Consider the following 17821-nt stretch of genomic DNA (forward strand, 5'->3'; position numbering starts at 1 on the left):
TTCATGTTTAGTAGGCAAGTAGTACAAATTTTGGTATTAAAAGCATACCTATAAAAAAATTGAAAAGTTATGTCAGTTTGTTGAGAATCACAGGTTCAAGTCTTATTTTGTCTTTGTCAAATAATGACTTGAGAATTACTTAGTGTCATATGTTGTCAAATGAAGAGCATGAGTGAAAACATAATTTAACAGAAACATACTGTGGTGTAAAATTTTGCTGGATCATAGCAACTAGTTTAGCCAATACAATTGACTCATTATAGTATTAGCTATAATGAGTCAATTGTCAATATGCTAAAAAAAATTCACCATAATAAAACTATTTCAGTGATCCTTTTCATATTATATTGAAAGTTGACTCTCTGATCTGGCAGTTTTGGTAAATGTTTTTACCAAAACTGCCTGAGTATCTTATTAATCTTTTATAATTTTAGTATTGATATCCTTTTGGTGCTCTTAACATTCTCATTTTACTAAATGAAAATATTATTTACGAAGCCTGATTTTTTTTTTTTAAAGTGAAATACCCACTCATTAATTGAGTCATAATTTAATTTGTCATGAAATATAGTGGGTAGGAAGAAGAAAAGATGAGAATTGAGATAAATTAATAAATGTTCTATTTGAAAATGAGTTTCATATGTATATGACATTAAAATAAAGAATAACAATAAATTAATGATAAAATAAATCCATACAAATTCAATATCCACCACATTGTGCATACCTAAATTCCCAGCTTTCCTTGTTTCTCAAATGGGTTAGAAATTTGATCTTGACTTAATAAAGAAAATTACACTGTCAGAATCCAAAAGTATTTGTAGTGCATATGACATATTGAAATGTGAATATAAGAAATTAAGGCAGGTAGGAAACTCCAAAAAATGAAAGGAGTGTGAATCAAATTAGGACCATGATGTTGATGGACCTTTCATAATATGATTTCAATGTGTTCAGTTCTAAATGGGTTGAGTTGCTTGTCTGTATTCCTATTTCCTATTATAGTAATATTGATTTTGTTATGAATTTGTTGTATACATAAATCTGTGATTATTAAATTGCCAATTTTATTTTATAGCACATTGCAAATGTTGCTGCATGCAAGGCCCGTACAAAGTCACGGAATAAGTTAAGAGACAAGAGAGCAGATGTTGTGCGCTAGAAATTCGTTTGGTTGTCATTGTTCTATAGAAGTTATGTAAAAACTATCACGAGTATGCTTCGGTTTGTACAGGAATTAATATATTTCTCCTTGAAACTTTAGTTTGTAATATAAAAGATTTGCAGAAATGCTAATCATTGAGCCTATTATAAATTAATGTACAGGTTTATAGATTTCCTGTAATATAGTTTGGCCTTCAGTAGTGTTGGAATTATGAATGTGCCGATATTTATATTAATAATATTATACTTTGATGGAAAGTAAGGGGTTTATTTTGTAAAAGAGAGAAATTTTGAGAGGTAATATGGAATTCTGATAGTGTTGTAAAGTATATTTTATTATTTAATTTTAAACTGCGTTCAGCAGCCTGATGTAGAATTTTGGATGACTGCTTTGATTTATCAAACTCGAAAAATTTCCTAGTCACAATTTTTTTTTTATTATTATTATTATTTATGATTTGTGACCCTTTTTTGGCAGCATTTTATTAAACAAAAGAAACCATGGAAGTTTTTACAATTGCTTACTATTTAAAGCATTTTATTTCTTACCAAATGTGATGGCATTACTTGCATTTTATATCTTTAATGCATATTAAAAACAGTATAGCTTCTGTTATTGTACAGACAAAAAAAAATCATGTACTTTTTCCTTTTAACATATCACTAGAATTGTTAAAATTTATGCAAACAAGAATTTGTTTATTTTTATAAGGAACAGTAATTCAGCAGAATTCTTAAGTCAGATTTAGAATAATACCATGTTTCATTGCATTGTATGTTTATATAATATTCATTGGAATTGTTTTCTCTCCTATTTTTTCCTACAATGAAACTTTGGAATTAGATCTGAATACCATGCTGATAAAGAGAAATTTGGTACATAGCCAGATATGTTCATATATAAATAGTAATGCATTTTTCAAAATGCAAGATTCAAAGACCTTAGTAAGTTGACAGATTTAAAAGTTAAGCTGAACTGCAGTCTGTAAATACTTTTTAATGATAACATTACAAGTTGCTGAGATGGATGTTATATAGAATAAATACGAATGCTAAAAGAGATAATTTTAGAATTATATTTAATGTTTTTAACAGACTTTTTTAAGAAAATTAATTTTGATTTCTCTACCTCTTCCAAATTGTTATATTATATATTAATTGTTGTTGAAATAAATTTGATCTTAATAAATAAATTCTTCTACTAATTGGCATCCTTGAATCTAGTTTTTAAAAAAGTACACTGTAAAAACTGTTAAAGAAACAAAATAAATTTTTGGCTTTGTTAATGTGTCTTTACTGAAAAGTTAGGATATTTATAATTATTTTCTAAGTTTTATGTTATTATTTGCAGTGATGACCACATTGATTATTCCTAATTGTTTTTGTTGTTCTGTTTGTTACATATTTAGAATTGGCAAGTTTTGATTTTACAGTAATTTATGATTATGGATTAGACTGCCATCCTCCTGTTAAGCAGGATGGCGGTCACACCAGGCTACATGTTTGAATCCTGAAGCTCATTGCCTGGTGTGAGACCTGCCATTCTGCTTAATAGGAGGCCTGAAGTGACTTTAAAAATTTTCTATGTTTGGCCTCTAGAGAAGAGTTTCTTTTTTTTTTTCCAAAAAAATTTATATTAAATTTTTTTGAAAAAAAAAAAAAAACTACCTTAGTCCCCATACAATGTTAATATACTCTATGGTAGTCCATTAAAAAACAGCACAGGTTTTATTGCTAAATGTACTTCCTGTTCATGTGCACATAAGTCTTGTGCGTGCAGTAGGCTTATATAATGTGGCAGCTACCAGAGTGGATGTTATATATAATATAACATATTGTATATAACAATTGCATATACAATAAATTCGAATGCTAAAAGAGGTAATTTTAGAATTATCTCAGTATATCAATAACCTGCTCTCACGCTAGCAAATTTCACCCTCATACCTCTATAGGCATACTGTATTCTGTGTGAAAAATGTTTCAGCTTAGAATAATTTCTTTTGACAGGTTGGAATTATATATTTTGACATTTTCCTTGGAACTTTAGGTTGCATTTACTACGATACAGTATTATCTACAGCAAAACCTAACTGATCTGTCAAAAGGTTTTGCACATTTTGTATTACCAATCTGCAACTTGAAGAATTTTATTCCGATCCCAGTACACCATCCTTTTGAGATAACCCCAAAATCAAAATTCACAGTAAATGCAGTGCCCATTAGAAAATGAGCAACTGATTACTCTGTCCTCTGTGAAATATTGATGTGATAATTGTTAAACTTCTATCCTGTGTGAGGAGGTGTTCCACATCAATACTATTGATGTGTTCAATCATCCTCTTTGCTGCAGTTGTGGGATAATGAAACTCCAGCTCAACATTTCTCAGTAATGCGTAGCCATGACCATGCAGGTCACAGGTTCAGTTTGATGGATTTCTTCAAAAAAAAAAATATAATAAAATAGCATGATAACAAACTTACAATCAAATCCTATCTGTACTATAACCTTTAGCAAGTGAGGGGAAACTTGTTGAAATGCATGAGGATTCTCTGTAGCCCAGATGCAGTAATTTTGAATGTTTGTTCCACAAACAAGAAAATGCACTTTATTACTCCAATGTTCCAAGGACAAACCTCTTCTATTTCCATGCATGCCAGAAATGTCTCAAATGTTTCTTGGATGCTGGCATCTCTGTTTGCAGCTCTTGGCTATGGCTGAATTTATCTGGATAGCATTGCAACACTATGCATAGTTTTCCCATACCATTGTGTATGACAAATCTAATTGTCTTGCTATGGCATGTGCACTGCATGAACCTACAGAATTCTCGTTTGACTGCTCAACGGTGGCAGTTGCAACATCTTCAGTCATTTGTGGAATTTCAGATTTATGCCCTCTTCCTGGTTGGACTCTCAAACTTTCCTGCTCTTTCTCTTCAAATCGACAAACAACACAACACTGCATTTAGTGTCATTGGACCTTTTCCACAAATTCTTTCAGTATCTGTACCTAAAGAATTTTCAGTATCTGTTCAGTATCAGTATCATAATTTTCCCCATTCCTATAGAAACATTTCACAAGCAAGTTGAGTGATTCTAGAGTCAGTCTCTCTCTCTTTTGTTTATACTGCCTTATGGCTCACATGGTATGCAAAGTTCATTATCTTTTCTCATTCACAGTGTCATATTTCCCCTTATTATCCTTTTTGAACTTTTTTTTTGTCAAGATCGCTTCCTCATGAACTGATTAGGGTATTTGCCAAGTTTGGGAGATTTCTCTCTGCAGATTGCTCTGAATAGGAGTAATTTAATTTCACACATCCTGTATGTACAGATACACACTATCCTTATGGATCAGTAGCTTAGGACCCTTAGAATCCTACTGTTTCCTTATTAAGTACATTAATGTTATTTTTTACATGGAACAGTGGTTCCAATTCAGTTGTAATCATACTGTCATTTTCTCAGCAAATAACTGATATCTGAAATTATGCACAAGTTCCTCACAATGAAGGAAAAAATAATGAAACTCAGTTCGCAACCAACCAGAAAACTTTTATTAAAAGTTACAAACGGTTTCTCAATTAATACCTGCCACTGAAACGTGGTGGAGTTAATTATACTGTATGTCCTTGAATATTCATAATCTGTATCACTACCCTCTTTCTGTAAATATCAAGTGAAATCCCAACTCAAAAAACTGTGTCCAGCATTATTTAAGATTTCAAAGATTACTAATTAAACTGATATTCTCCCTAATGTTTTTTTTTTAGCTAATATCTTTAATTACAAACTGCCAGATTCCCTTAGGTTGAAAAGTTTTGGGTTTGAATCCCATACAGGATGTGAGGAACATTTATCTTTTCTGCTTAGCTATTCTCATGGAGAGGTGATAGGGTTTTGCTTCTTGTGAAGCAAACAAGCCCAGAACATACACAAATATGATAAAATATATGTGGTGCGAGTTTTTTTAATTGATTTGGATGTATTTTTTGAAAGTTAATTTCAACTCCGCCCCCAGTCTTACAGAATTTTAGGAGACTCATCATTAGGCCTCCCCTGTTATTATACTTGAAATACAGCAACCTGAGCAGTTATTCAACAAATTTCTACAAATATTCCATGGAAAATGTTCATCTGAAATAGCATCGATAAATCCCCCACTTAGTATAAGTTCGTTGGAACACATGCCGCTCATCCCTGAAACCGCTGTGCTGTGAAACAGTGTTCCCCAGGGAATATGATATGCAGTCATTCAAATCAAATATGAACAAGTACCTTCTTTCCCAATCCACCACCCATACACAGTACTAATGTACTATAGGTTGATCAACCAACCTCTCATGTATGGGCTCAACATTAAAAAAAAAAAAAAAAAAAAAAAAAAAAAAAAAAAAAAAAAGGTTGATACAAACTTCTCAAGGACCTAGCCACTTTGGTTGAACATCCCTTTAGCACATTTGCTGGTATCCCGTCTGTTATCCATTTTATGCAACAGTTCTAAAATCTCTTCCTCCTCATTTACCTCTGTCATTCAGTGTAGTGGTAGCACTGAACACTATATTATATACACCAGGTTGATAGAGCTTGGTGAAGTGAACACTCATTAAAAATGGAACTACCTCATCTGCAGAGGCAGATCAAGTGGGTATTGGACCTGGTCAACTTAAATATATTATTTTTTTCTTAGTTGTAATTTTAATTTTTATATTTTGTTATTTATATATTTTATGCTTATGTTACTATAAAGAAAAATATATTGCAATGCTTTGAAATAAAAATATTAAATAATGTTATGTATGTTTAATTTTTTGTTATAGTCAAGCCCTAGTTCTCTGTTCTCTTTGTAGCATATTCATGTATATAAATACTTTTTAGGGGCCCCTAGCTGGCTTAATCTGCTTCTAATACTAGGGTACTATCTGCATTCAGTAAATTATTCTTCCAGTCATTCTTTTATTTGCAGCATAATGATAGAATTCTTTTGGGTTGCTTTTAACCTGTGCAGTCGATTTCTTTTCATACTCTTTGTTTTTCGTACAATACTCATAACTTTTCTTGCCTGAACTTTATATATATTTCATAACCCCTCACAGTTTTTCACAATATTCCTTCCACATCATCTATTGTTTAATGAGATTGCACTATTTCACTCCCATTTTGTTTGTTCTTCAAACTAAGGGAAAATTTTCAGATACTGCATCTTTTCATAGCTTCCCATGCACTGCTGACCTTCCCATTCCACAGCTGATACCAAAGATAGCATCCTCCTGAGTTTGGCATATAACCTGTCCTGATTGGAACATCCATACAGTTGGCCACTTCCCAGGTCAGTATGGCATGATTACCATGCCATACTGATATTTCATGGATATTTCATTCATAGTAAGCTGACGTGCAGGTGATAATGCCATTCCCGTTTTGTTTGTTTCTGACTTGAGTGCAAGTTGTATCTTATTAGTAGAGATCCCAGATACATTGGAAAAAAATGCAGGACACTTATGACTGAGGGTGAAATTTTAGTATGCGCATTCACCACACATGCCAGTCTTACAAAATGATTCTAACTTTGCAAGTGTGTGCGTGGTAAGGTTTACTATGCACACACTTTACTAAGTATAAGTAAATCAAATTCTTAGGCTGCATATTTTCATATGCTAAACAAGCCACCACAAACTGTACACTCCACTTTATCTGTATCGCCCAATTTAGTAGATTTTTTTTTTAAAAAAACGAAAATTGAGTTTTTAAAGGGTCTGTATAATCACACTTCCTTTCCGGCATTTTCAGCGTTCAACAGGGCAAGGAGAATGGAAAAACCATACATTTTAACAGCAACCGTACAGTAATACTCTGGAAGCACCAACCTGTTTCTCTCTTAGCAAGCTTCTAAAATGGCATGGGCCAAGCAGACCGTTCTGTGCTATTTAAAGCTGAGCCAATATCATGGCACACGCCAAAATGTCAATGCACATGCGCACTTTTCTAACGAACTTATCATTGTTTCCGTGCTGCCATCACTTGCCTTGAGAAAATAACAACGCGTCTACAGTTGACGGAGAGCGATGTTTGTAATAGAATAGAAATTGTAACCCATCGATTTTGTTATTCAGTCTTGAACTCTAAAATACACGACAAAAAGCTGTCCCAAACAGTTTTCTCGAGACAATGGGACAATTCCGTATTTTACGGGATGTCTGGGTTCCCTACTTATTAGTGAACCTAGGTAGATACATATTCTAAATATAAACTCTAAAAGTGATGAGAATACATGTATTCACAGTGGTAAGAAGAGTTGCATTAAAATTATGTTAGAATGAAAGAAATTATTCAGTGACATAGATAAGTTAATAAGTTCGGTGACATTGCGCGTGCTTAAAAAATGAATGGCGCGCTCACAAGGCGTGTTCAAAAAAAAATAAAAAAAAAAAAAACGAATTTTGCTATAAAGACTTTTTTTTGCTCATTTTGCAACATTTTAAGCAATGTCAGTGCCCTCTTCCAAATAGTTCCCTCTACTGGCGATACACTGTTCCCATCGTTTCTTCCATTGTTGTGCTTCCCGAAACGCACTTTCTGTGATGGCGTGTTTCTCTTATCGCATTTTCCAGAATATCCCCTATGGTTTGGAAACGACGTTCTTTCAAAGTGGTTTTAAGTTTGGGAAACGTCTGGTGGGGCTAAGTGCAGAGAACAGAGTGGATCCCAGACCTGGGCGACCTTCCACGTCAACAGACGATGACTGTCGAGAGAGTTCATGCTGTGATTCGTGGAAATCTTCGTTTAACTGTCCGAGAAGTTGCTGACGAAGTTGGCATCAGCATAGGATCTTGCCATCAAATTTTGACTGAAAAACTTCAGATGCGTTGCGTCAGTGCAAACTTCATGCCCCGTTTGTTGGATGACGATTAGAAAAAAAAAAGAACCATGTTGAAATCAATTAGGAACTGCTTGCCAATGCAAACAGTAATGAAAACTTTCTTAAGAACAAGAGATGAGACGGTTTATGGCTTTGATGTTGAAACCAAGTCGCAATCGTCACAGTGGGTGGGGAAATAGTCACCTCTACCAAAAAAAAAAAAAAAAAACATAGATGAATTGGTAAAAGGTAAAGGTGATGTTTGCGTTTCTTGATTGGAAAGGTATTGTCCATTATGAATTTGTACGACATGGTCACTAGTAAAATTTATTTAATATTTATAAGCTTCCTATAATAGTACAAAACGTTCAACAATCATATGTGTAACCTAAGAGCAACAGCTCATCCAGGTTATGCATAAAATTACAAAAATTTAATTAATGCATTTTCATTATATATACATACATACATATATACATATTATTATAATATAATTACATAATAAAATCGCAGGAGACATGCTAATATGTACAGAGAGTTGCATAACAATTAATTTAGGAACAAAACAAGGCAGTTAAATAGCATTTAAATTACGTTTTACACGAGACTGGATCTTTGAATACAAATATGCTAAAAACCAATTATTTTGAACAAAGCATCCTCATTTCTGTGGAAAATAAATACTTTTTGATTAGAGTTTTGTATTTGTTTACGTTAGTTTCATTTCTTATTGTTCAAGGTAGTGTGTTGAATACTTTTGGCGCTAAATAAGTATAATGTTTGTGTATTGCTTCTTTATTATTTGCTTTTGGAACTATATATTTTAGGCCGTTATGTCTACTAATTAAAGCATCTTGTTTGATATTTACGTATTCGTTGTCGTTTTTTATGAATAATAGTACCCTATAGACGTATAAATATCTACGGTCAGATGGTAAACAAAGAGTTGTACCAGAAAGTTTTATCGCAAATTTTCACACACTGACAATGAAAGAGCTTCAAGCTCTTTCATTGTCACTAATCCGACGAACAGTTTTGCACGTGCTCACTTCAGCGGGTGTAACTCGACGACGAATACTCATAGCAGAACGGAGAAAATGGCAGTTTGTTATCGAAACCTGCCGTTAGGTGCGCTCATAGCCGCAGTGCGCTCTCTGTGCCAGTTGGCGCGCTATTTAAAAAGTTCGGTTTTTTTTTAACAGTCCTCGCGTGTTTTTTTTTTTTTTCCCGTGGAAACCTTCGGAAGGAATGAACCGCGTATATCGAGGACTTACTGTATTCAGTAGTGAAGTTATGCTTGGAATGGTTATGTCAGATACTCGAGATTATGCTGAAATATTATGTTTTAACAAATAAGCATTATATAATCATTCAATAAACATTATGCTCTCGTAAAGTATACTTTACAAGCCTGAGCTTCAAAAAGCATTGCTGCCAACTGTAAACAGATTATCCTTTCCTTCCAAAAGAAAACTCAATGTATCATAATATATGCACTTGCAAATATTATGCAATGCAGATATTCTTGCAAATAGTTTGCAAACTTTCAGCTTTTTGAAAAGCTTTCTAATGAAAGTGCTTTTTTTTTTTTGCAATTCTTAAACTGAGCACACTAAGTATGTACTAATGTCAAATAGTGTAAACAAAAAAAATGGTTAAATTAATCTGCTCCACTAACATTGTTTGTTATAGAGAATAGAAAACCAGATTGATTACATCCTGGCTCTCCAGCGGTGGAAGATAAGCATCTCTGATGTGCATACTTGTCCTGGAGCAGATTGTGGTACAGACCATCAGCTAGTAAAAGCCAAAGTAAGACTAAGACTCCCAAACTTTCCAGGTCAGGCAAATCCCACTAGATTGGATGTTAGAGTAATTCCTAGTAGATTCACAGAAGAAACAACTCGGATGATTTTTGGAGACCAGTGAGGAGAACTCATACGAAATGCTTTGGGAAGGAGTTAAGGTGATGATACAGCGAAGTATCTCGGCCCAATAAGAAGACTAAGAGCATGGATATCAGATTCGACATAGGAACTAATCAGAAGAAGGCAGTTGGAAAAACAAAGAGAGAGGGACTGAAGAATACAAGAGATTACATAGATAAGTCTCAAGAGCCATCAAGCAGGACAAGGAAAAGTTCTATACTAATAAATGTGAAGAAATAGAGTTCCAGATGAGGAGGTACAATTATAAAAGGGTATTTTATTTAGTTCGTGACAAAGCACAAGTTGAAGCCTAAAAATTGAATGTTATCAAAGACGGGGATGGAGCATTACTAACAGAAGAGTTTAAAATCAAAAACGGAAAGAATACTGTGTGGAACTACAGCAGAGTGGATAAAGAAAATGTGGAGCCCTCTCACCAGAAAATTTTGATTTTGAACTTCCTCCACTTAGGCATGAAGCTGAAAGAGCAGTTAAGGCAGCTTAACAGCAGTAAGGTCCCAGGTGTAGATGAAATCCCAGCAGTTGATTAAGGCCACAGGGGACGGATGGATAAGAGTGTTTCATAGATTGATTACAATGATATGGGAGACATGATCATGGCCTAGAGACTGGAAGAAGTCGGTTTTATACAACTACATAAATGTGATATGAAAGCATGCAAGAAATATAGAACTATTAGTTTAGTATCTCATGCAAGCAAAATTTTATTGATGATCATGTTAAATAGAATTGAGGCAGAGATGCCTGAGGAACGAGCAGGTTTTAGGAAAGGTAAGGGCACCAGAGATCAGATCCTTTGCCTTAGATAGATCATAGAAAAATATAAAGAATTCAGACTCCCTCTGGTAATGTATTTCTTAGACTACTCTAAGCTGACTGTTGAGCATGTGAAACTATGGGAAGTAATGAAAATAGTGTGTTTCCCTCAACACATTATCAGGTTGATAGCCAACTTGTATAGGGAGCAAGAAGCCATTGTAATTGGATTGAATGTCTGGCTTCAAGTTAGGCAAGGGTGTTTACTTTTTCTTCACTTGTTTATTATATATATGCAGAGGGCATCATGCGTGAAGCATTGGATGAACTCAGGCAGGAATTAGGATAGGAGGTAGATTGATCAGTAATTTGAGGTATGCTGATAATACATTACTCCTTTGTAATGACATGGAAGAACTAGGAACTGATTCTTGACAAAGTTAACAAGATCAGTAATGATCTTGTTAACTTTGTCAACAAGAATTCAAAGGACTTCAACTCAATCCTAGCAAGACAAAGATTATGGTTCTCAAAGGAAATATAAACAGAAGCTCTTGAAAAACAAGTGTACCTCAATGGAGAAAGAATTATGCAAATCAGCAAGGTTGAGTACCTGGGATCCATTATTAATGTGAAGAATTGCTGTTCAGAAGACGTCAGGAAAATATTAGGAATGGCTAAAACAGAGACCTGGCTAAAATCTAGAAGGATCTGTCTCATGGAAAAAAAAAAGTTGAGGATTTTGGATGCAGTTGTTTTTCCAACAGCGACTTGGAATCTAAAGAAGTCAGATAAGAAATGGATATCTGCTTTTGAGATGTGTTACAGAAGGTTGTTGATATCATAAACTGAAAGGTGTACAAATGAATGGGCATTAGAAAAGATCAGTAGAACTTTAAGGCTTCTTAATGAAATTGACAGAAGAAAGTTAAAATATTTTTGACACAGAAAGGATGGAAGGAGGACTTCTCAACACAGTAATAGAAGGTAAAGTGCCCGGAAAAAGAGGAAGGAGTAGACCATTAATGAGATGGATGGTGTGTGGAGTGACTGATCTTCAGAGAGTTGAGGCCACCAGAAAAGCAAACCACAGGACTACATGGCGAAGCCTAGTGTGGCACATCAAGCATCGGAGTGACCATATGGCATCTGTAGATGCCCAGTGAACATAGAGAGGATAGGGAATAGGCGAGACTTTTAGCTTTATCTAACTTTTGGAAACTGAGGGGAAGATTAATCTCCATTGGTAGCCAATTAGAGGTGGCTAGCCCAAGACTCTCACTAATTATAAGCGGCATCTACTGAAGAGATAGTAGACAAGCCACCATCTCTTTGTCCCTATCCCTAATGCAATATGTGTATGTGTATATATATATATATGTGTATATATATATATATATATATATATATATATAAGATACCAAGTAATTTTATATAAACTTGGTTTTTAATCCTATTTCCCAAGTAAGCAAATAGACAAGTATGTCAAGTTTGTGCCTGCACATAGTGCAGGACCGACGCACCTCTTGGTAAAAGTGGATTAATCTCCGATCACTTTCCTTAGTATTTTTTCCTTAATGCAAAGCACATCCCCTTGTGGAGATGTATGATGCTATGCATTAAAGGCAGGGGTCACTACCCAGACCGGTTTCGACCTTTGTTGAAGTCTCGTCAGTGTAAGCCAGACCTGAAATACGAAGGTTGAAGTAATGCAGAGCTTATGAATTTTACCTAAACAAGGTGCTTTGACCTTATTAAATAAAATCTCAGTATGAGTGATAGATGTAGAAAGTTTTTAACTTGGGTATATTATGTATTCAAGATACCGAATAATTTTATATAAACTTGGTTTTTAATCCTATTCCATTTTTTCCTATTTTAATCCATTAAGGGAAAAATACTAAGGAAAGTATTTTTGCCTTAGTATACTGTTGGAGCTTAAACCACTTTTACCACGAATTGCCTCGGTCCTTCTCTACTTGCAGGAGTTGCCTCAGTCTTGTGTAGGCACAAGCTTGACATACTTGTCTGTTTGCTTACTTGGGAAATAGGATTAAAAATCAAGTTTATTTATATAAAATTACTTGGTATCTTGAATACAGAATATACCCAAGTTAAAAACTTTCTACATATACAGGGTGTTCGGGATAAATTTGACATATTTATAATTAATTATATTTTTCCGTAAGTTACATGTATTAACACACACTTCTCTTCATTTAAAAGTTTGGACCCTTCTTCATTCATATACAAGATGTCAGAAAGGATGGATAGCTGGAACCCACCTGAATCATGGAAGAGAATAACTTGTATCATGATGATTCGTGCCCGCCATCAAAATAAGGATATTACGACTGCTGCCCAATGCTCCCTGAATACAGTAAAAACAATCAGGCATGAACTAGAGACTTGCAATGGTGACTACGAGGATGTAGCAAGAAGAAAGATCCCTAGCAGACGATCTGATTGCGTTCGTACAGCAGAATTCCTCGCAAATCTGCAGGAACAGGTGTTGAAGAACCCTGGCATTGGAATTCGGGCTTTGTTCGTGGAGTTGCTAACTGTAGTCAAGCCCTGGATAACAAGGGTAGCCAATGGTAGGCCGTATGTATGGCAGCAGGATTCGGCCCCTTGCCACACCTCTGGGAAAAGTCAAAAATGGTTGTCTGAAAATTTCTACGACTTCACCAGTCCAAATGTTTGGCCTCCAAACTCCCCAGACCTTAACCCCATGGATTATTTTGTATGGGGCGCAGTTGAAAAAGACACCAATCGCACTTCCAGTAATACAAAAGCCCAGTTAATGGATAAAATTAAAACAGTTTTTGCGGCCCTTCCCAGGGAGACTGTAGCATCAGCTTGTTCGAGGTTCCGAAGCAGAATTGAAGCTGTGATCGATGCTAATGGTGGTTATTTTGAGTAAATCTTGTTGATAGTATTGTAATTAACTCTGCCTGTAATGTTTTTTTGTCAATTCATTAAATTTAATAGATACAAAGAAGATTTTCTTTTTCCTTACGAAACTGTCAAATTTATCCCGAACACCCTGTATATATGTAGAAAGTTTATGTGTGTGTGTGTATATATATATATATATATATATATATATATATATAAAATCTGTGATATTGCAGAATTTACGCTCGATCGATTTTCTTGAGTTTACTTTCTTGAAGAAAAACCCCAGTTTTCGAGAGAAAAAACCCAATTACCCTTGCCCAAGAACGACTAATGCTGGAACCGGTCGAAGATATGTTAGAAAAAGTTCTGGTCTGAGAAGATTCGAACTCAGAACCGAATTTGGACAGCCTAGTGCTATGGATGCAAACTCACTTCCACAGGGCTACAGAGGCCTCATTAAATGCATGTGTGGCTAATTATTGTGCATTAAGCTCTACCAGTGACAGAATTTAAAAACTTTTATGACTGGAATGATCAAGGCCTTTCTGATGAACAATTTATGGTCGCTATATTCAGTAGTTCTGTGTTCAAATACTTATCTGGTTGAGAGAAATATTCTGCCATAAAACTATCGAGAACACTCTGATAAGGTTCTTTTATTTCCTTTCTCTGATACACACTCATACAACTCAATCATTAGCACTGTGTCTCTAAAAAAAACCTGAGTTTGGATTCCTGGAACGTGAGGAAGTTTTATAAAGGGGTGGAGTTCAAAAGGGTTCCCAAATTAGTTGGATAGTCTCTGGAAAATATCGTGAAGTACTCAAAGAAGACATGGCGATATGGAAGTGAAACGTGAAATTGGACTAAAAAATTTGATCAACAAGTTGAGGACTACTCAGAGGGAAATGGAAGGATAATTGCTTGGTATTATTCTTCAAGATAGATAGTGCAATAATATATACAGTATTGTATATATAAGTGATGGATATAAAGAAAAGAAAAGGAAGTTATTGATTTTATCACAGCGTTGCAGAAAACTGAAAAAGGATAGCTATTACAGAAAAGGAAATAAGAGAAATGAAGTAAACCTCTGAAGAACAACGGACAAATCAGCAGAAGAATCTTCATAGGAGCAGACCTCTATAAGCAATCTGAGCTCAATTCGCTCTGGTTGTCAGTACCTGGTTAGGGCCCGTACCTAGGATTTCAAGGAAAATTAAAGGATCCAATCCTCTGACAAAGGGAAACAGCTTTGTCAGTACCGACACAAGGGTGAAGTCTCAGGATGACGGTAAAGCTTGTGATTAAAAAATTGTAGATCGCAATACACTTTATTGTGTAACATCTGTAATACTGCAGAGTAGAAAGCAAATGGAGAAACTACTGCTCTATTCTCTCCAGATTAGCCACTACGGCGAGCAAATCTACACAAATGGTCTAAAGTTCCAGGCTTCCCTTAAATGGAACAGGGGTGTGAAGAATCTCCAGGCTCAAAATGATGTATCCACTAAAACTAGGTCAGAAATGTCAGAACTCTACATGAAGCAGTTGAGCTAAGCAATGCTATCCAGGAAAAGAAGACTTGAAATTGTGACTTTAGGAATGAGTGAAGTTAGGTGTCCAGGATCAGGCAAAACTCAAGTTAATGACATAATGTACCACTCTGGAAGTAATGAAAACAACGATCAAAACGGAGTTGAAATAATATTAAACAAAGATGCCAATAAGTCACTGTTGAGACTTCATCCCTACTCAGATAGGATGGTGTTATTGAAACAAAAGGTCAACCACTACATATTAATCTTATACAGGTCTGTCTCTACTGCTGACAAGAGCGATACCGAGATCGAAGAATTTTATGATCAATTAAAAGAAATCGTCATGGGTGATTTCAATGCTAAAGTTGGGAAAGGTAGAAGTGGAGATGTAGTTGGCGAACATGGACTGGAAACAAGAAATGAAAGAGGAGACCGTCTTATTCAATTCTGCCAAGAAGAGGAGCTAATAATCACAAACATGGTTTAAGCTACCATCCCGAAAGCTATAAACTTGGCAATCTCCACAGGATAATAATGTAAATATATAGACAGAAAAAATGAAAAAAAAAATCAGCTAACGCCTTTTATTCCCTTATAGGGAGTAGGCGAGGCCTTTATACCCTATCTAGCTTTTGGAGACTGAGTGGGCAGTTCATTCTCCACTGGTAGCCAATTAGAGACAGCTTGCCCATGTCTATCACTAATTATATCAGCCACTGACGAAGAGGCTGCTGGCAAACAAGTGCTGCCATCTCTTGGTACCTAACCCTAACAAGATATGTTACTGTCTGAAATAATGTGGGTACTACGGTCGATTTTCATGAGTTTACAGGATAAAAAAACCGAGTTCCCAGGAGGAAAAAACCTGCTTGCCCGTGCCAGGGATCGACTAACTTGAGAATCGGTCGAAGAAAGGGTTAGAAAAAGTTCATCTAGTCTGCGACTAGACTTGGACTTAAGAGCAACCAAGCGCGGAGGACGCAAACGCCACTTCTGTTGAGCTACACAGGCCTTCAAAAACCAAATTGATTACTTGCTAATTAATCAACGATTTCAAAGTTCTATCAAGAGTACAAAAACTTATCCTAGTGCGGATATTGTTTCTGATCATAATCTACTGGTGACAGAGTTAAAACTTAGACTGAAAGCTATATTTAAGAAACATCAACAAAAAAGGTTTGATTTAGGGAAGTTAAAAAAACCAGAGATAAGAAACAAATTGAGTCAAGAGCTGAATCAAGAGATATCACTTATCGAGAATAATGACGTCATGAGTATTGATGAATCATGGGACAAATTAAGATCTGTCTTCATAGAGAAATGTACCAATACCTTGTGTTCTGATAGAGTAGTAAAAAAGAAAGATTGGATAACTGACGAAATTCTTTCTGTCATGGATCTACGCAGATCATATAAAAATCATAGTCCAACAAAATATAAAGAGGTTCAAAAAATTATTAAACGTAAGATCAAAGAAGCAAAAGAAATCTGGATGAATGAAAAATGTAAAGAAATAGAAATGTCATGCTTTTCCTACAAGAAAATCATAACAGTTTTAATCTTCAGAAAAAGGCTAAGGAGACCTGGTATATTTAAGAAAAAATCAACTATGTATCCTTCGAAACAAAATGGGAGAAATGATATCCGAAAAGAATGACAAAATACAAGAATGGGTGAAATATGTAGAACTCTTTACCGATAACAGGCAGAACCCAGAAAATACTTATGAACAGATGGACGGTCCATGTATTCTAAGATCAGAGGTAGAACGTCGCTGAACTCAGCTAAAAATAGTAAATCCTTAGGCCCTGATAGAATACCAGCAGAAATAGTAAAGTTATTAGAAGGTGATAACATTACTATATCAGGAAAGTTATTTAATGAAATCTACAATACAGTCATAATCCCTCAAGACTGGTTACAGTCGACCTTCATCATGCTAACTAAAAATGCAAATGCGAAAACTTGTAATGACTATAGAATGATCAGCCTAAAGAGTCATGTTCTCAAAATGTTTCTGAAAATAGTTCAAAAAAGAATATACAGAAAATGTGAAGACACCATCAATGATACTCAATTTGGGTATCACCGTTTGGGAACGAGAGAGGCTCTTTTCTGTTCTCAAATCTTATTCCAAAAATGGATTGACCAAAACAAGGAAGTATTCATTTGCTTCATGGACTTCGAGAAAGCATTTGATAAACTCCAACATACTAAAATGGTTGCACTATTAAAGAGAATTGGATTAGATGGTAAAGACATCAGGATCATTTAAAACTTATATTGAACCAAAAGTCATCTGTTCAAGTTGATGACATTATTACCGGCTCCATTAACATCAAACGAGGAGTAAGGCAAGGATGTGTGCTGTCCTCACTTCTTTTTAACATATACTCAGAAGCCGTATTTCAAAAAATCTTAAAAGGGAGAGAGGAAGGGATTAATGTAAATGGTGACATCATCAGTAACATTCGATATGCTGATGACAAAGCTCTCCTGGCTGACAATATTCAGGATCTTCAAAATCTGCTGGAACTAGTGAATGAAGAAAGTGGAAAAATGAGATTAAAAATAAATATCACCAAAACTAAATTCATGGTCATAAGCAAGAAACTAATTTTTAATTCAGCACTTTCTTTAAATGGGAA

At 35.0% G+C, this 17821-nt stretch overlaps 1 protein-coding gene across 3 annotated transcripts in view; it reads left to right on the forward strand.

Moving 5' to 3' along the window:
* Ifrd1 (Interferon-related developmental regulator 1) overlaps positions 1-2450 on the forward strand; it is a 161525-nt gene extending 159075 nt beyond the window's left edge. For all 3 annotated transcript variants that reach the window (XM_090415929.1, XM_090415931.1, XM_090415932.1), the window contains one exon: positions 1079-2450. In XM_090415929.1, the coding sequence (XP_090272055.1) occupies positions 1079-1162 (84 nt within the window). In that variant the 3' untranslated portion in view covers positions 1163-2450. The remainder of the gene's footprint in view (positions 1-1078) is intronic.
* Positions 2451-17821: the final 15371 nt, after the last annotated feature.

This window comes from Typopeltis vanoorti, chromosome 3, assembly GCF_054136105.1.
Source record: "Typopeltis vanoorti isolate ZY-2024b chromosome 3, IOZ_Tvanoo_1.0, whole genome shotgun sequence".
NCBI classification, from domain to species: Eukaryota; Metazoa; Arthropoda; class Arachnida; order Uropygi; family Thelyphonidae; genus Typopeltis; species Typopeltis vanoorti.